Source organism: Cebus imitator, unplaced genomic scaffold (genome assembly GCF_001604975.1).
Source record: "Cebus imitator isolate Cc_AM_T3 unplaced genomic scaffold, Cebus_imitator-1.0 Scaffold427, whole genome shotgun sequence".
NCBI lineage: Eukaryota > Metazoa > Chordata > Mammalia > Primates > Cebidae > Cebus > Cebus imitator.
The window spans coordinates 149,742-152,829 of record NW_016107742.1 but is presented as its reverse complement, the minus strand read 5'-3'; the positions used below and the strand labels follow the sequence as shown (position 1 = coordinate 152,829).

General features: G+C 42.9%; 1 protein-coding gene across 9 annotated transcripts in view; it reads left to right on the top strand.

Moving 5' to 3' along the window:
- Window positions 1–3,088, top strand: part of GON4L (gon-4 like) — a 105,409-nt gene that overhangs the window by 70,857 nt on the left and 31,464 nt on the right. For all 9 annotated transcript variants that reach the window (XM_017509939.1, XM_037731884.1, XM_017509942.2 and 6 more), the window contains 2 exons: window positions 1,100–1,298; window positions 2,122–2,208. In XM_017509939.1, coding sequence (XP_017365428.1) covers window positions 1,100–1,298; window positions 2,122–2,208 — 286 coding nt within the window. The remainder of the gene's footprint in view (window positions 1–1,099; window positions 1,299–2,121; window positions 2,209–3,088) is intronic.

Below are 3,088 nucleotides of genomic sequence, written 5' to 3'. Positions count from 1 at the left end.
AAAAAAAAAAAAAAAGGAAACAACAAAACAGATGCTGGTGAGGCTGTGGAGAAATAGGAACGATTTCACACTGTTGGTGGGAATGTAAATTAGTTCAACCATTGTGGAAGACAATGTGGTGATTTCTCAAAGACCTACAAGCAGAAATACTATTTGACCCAACAATCCCATTACTGGGTATATAAAGATAGACGCACATGTATGTTCATTGCAGCACTATTGACAATAGCAAAGACATGGCATCAACTCAGATGCTCATCAGTGATAGACTGGATGAAGAAAATGTGGTAAATATCTACCATGGAATACTGTGCAGCCATAAATAGGAATGAGATCATGTCCCTTGTAGGGACATTGATGGAGGTGGAAGCCATTATTCTCAGCAAACTAACATAGGAACAGAAAAACAACGCTGCATGTTCTCACTTATAAGTTGGAACTAAACAATGAGAACACATGGACAAAGTGAAGGGAACAACACACACTGGGACCTGTGGTGTGGGGGCGGGGGAGGGAGAGCATCAGGATAAATAGCTAATGCAACTGGGCTTAATACCAAGGTGATGGGTTGATAGGTGCAGCAATCCACCAAGGCACACGTTTATGTAACAAACCTGCCCATCCTGCACATGTATTCTGGAATTTAAAATTTTTGGGGAAAAAAAAAAAAAGGCAAGTCAGTGTAGCTAGCCTGAGTGGATAGGGAGATGGGACAAGCTGAACCTGGGATGGGAGTAACAAGTAAATGGGAGCAGAAATGAGAATGATGAGTTCCCACCAGCTCCTTGGCTGCTTTCTTATCCAGAGATTTCTCTGTTCCTAGCTTATTGTTTAATTTTTTCTTCATTTGTATATTATTTAGTGAAGTAATTACAGAAGAATGGGATGAAGTATAATACAGAATCCTCATGTTTGATGCATGCTAACTACTTTGGGAAAAGATTTGGATAGGCTCGGGGTTTGACTGTTGGCTAAAGTGAGATGGGGTATTAGTAGAGAATGAAAATTGTTCAGGCTCTTTGCTTGTCATTGGAAAGAATTGGATGTGTTGGACATCTAGGGAAACACTCAACTTTAGGTATCTCCCTGTTGGGAATAGGTTTGAGGAACCACTGGCCAACCTGTTAAATGAACAACATCGGACAGTGAAGGAGCTATTTGAACAGCTGAAGATGAAGAAATCTTCAGCGAAACAGCAGCAGGAGGTAGAGAAGGTTAAACCCCAGAGTGAGAAAGTTCATCAGACTCTGATTCTGGACCCAGCACAGAGGAAGAGACTCCAGCAGCAGATGCAGCAGGTGATACTTTTCTTGGTCATGTTAATGTTGGATTATACCATGGCCTAATTCTGAGGCCAGAAATGAACAGCTTTGTAAAAGTCAGAGATAGTTACCTTACTACCTGTTAAAACCATAGTATCTTCACATCAGTTAGGAGCTTGAGAAATCATCGTGTTCATGCACTTTGGCTCAAGGAAGAGAGCACACAAAGACACTAATGGTATTTGGAAATATAGATTTCAAAGAGTCCTTAGTAATTTGTTCTGAAATTTAGCAGCCTTCACTGTGAGAAGTGTTTTGGTTTTCTTTTTCTAATCTCAGTCCCTCTGGTTCGAGGTTAAACTTCCTCTGGTTCTGTCATTTTGTTCAAGGGAACATGTCTGAGAAATATATGCCAAGATCCCATGTTCTCATAGTCTCTCCAGAAAGCAAAATATGTGTGATAAAGTTGCAGATATCTTGGTTAATGTCTCTATGGGGGCTGGATGCAGTGGCTGACACCCGTAATCCCAGCACTTTGGGAGGCTGAGGTGGGAGGATTGCTTGAGCCAGGGAGTTCAAGAGCAGCCTGGGCAACATAGTGAGACCCCGTCTCTACTAAAAATACAAAAATTAGCCGGGCGTGGTGGCGCATGCCTGTAGTCCCAGCTACTCGGGAGGCTGAGGTGAGAGAATTGCTTGTGCATAGAAGGTTCAGAGGACAGGAAACCATGATTGCATCACTGCATAGCAGCCTGGGTGACAGAGGGAGATCCAGTATCCAAGTAAAAAAAAACCTCGCTGGGTTCCTGAAATGACAATGTCATAACATGTCACTGTATTATTTTCTTTCTCTCCCCAGCATGTTCAGCTCTTGACACAAATCCACCTTCTTGCCACCTGCAACCCCAATCTCAATTCGGAGGCCAGTACCACCAGGATATTTCTTGTAAGGTTCCAAATATCCCTAATTCTAAAGACTAGAATATGAAATTAGCCTGGCAGGTTATTTCTCACAGTTATTCACTGATCATAATCTATATTCTTTTGGGTATTTTTGATTGCTTTGCCTACTTTCTCTTAAGGCTTCCTGTGTTTGCTAGGAGAACATAAGCCACTAATTCCCATGAAAGGACAAGGAGTGTATTCAGTTTTCTTAATACTGTCCTTCTGATATTTTTATTGAGTACTACTCATCTTTAGATCCAACCTAACTGTTTAGGTTTTTGGTACCATGGTTCCTTTTATAGATGTTGAGACTGGGCATGGTGGCTACGCCTGTAATCCCAGAACTTTGAGAGGCCAAAACAGGCAGATTGCATGAGCCCAGGAGTTCGAGACCAGCTGGGTCAGCATGCCAAAAGCCTGTCTCTACAAAAAAATGCAAAAATTAGCCAGATGTGATGGTACAGGCCCGTCGTCCCAGCTACTGAGGAGGCAGAGGTGAAAGGATGGCTTGAGCCTAGGAGGCAGAGGTTGCAGTGAGCTGAGATTACGCCATTGCACTCCAGCCTGGGTGGCAGAGGGAAACCTGGTCTCTAAATAAATAAATAAGTTAAATTAAAGTAATAGTCTTAATTGTTGCCTGGGTGCAGTGACTCATGCCTATAATCTCAACACTTTTGGAGGCTGAGGTGGCTGGATCACTTGAGGTCAGGAGTTTGAGAACAGCCTGGCCAACATGGCGAAATTCAGTTTCTACTGTATTGCTGGGCGTGGTGGCAGGTGCCTGTAATTAATCCCAGCTACTCAGGAGGTGGAGGAAGAAGAATCACTTGAGCCTGGGAAGTGGAGGCAGCAGTGAGTCAAGATTGTAACACTACACTCCA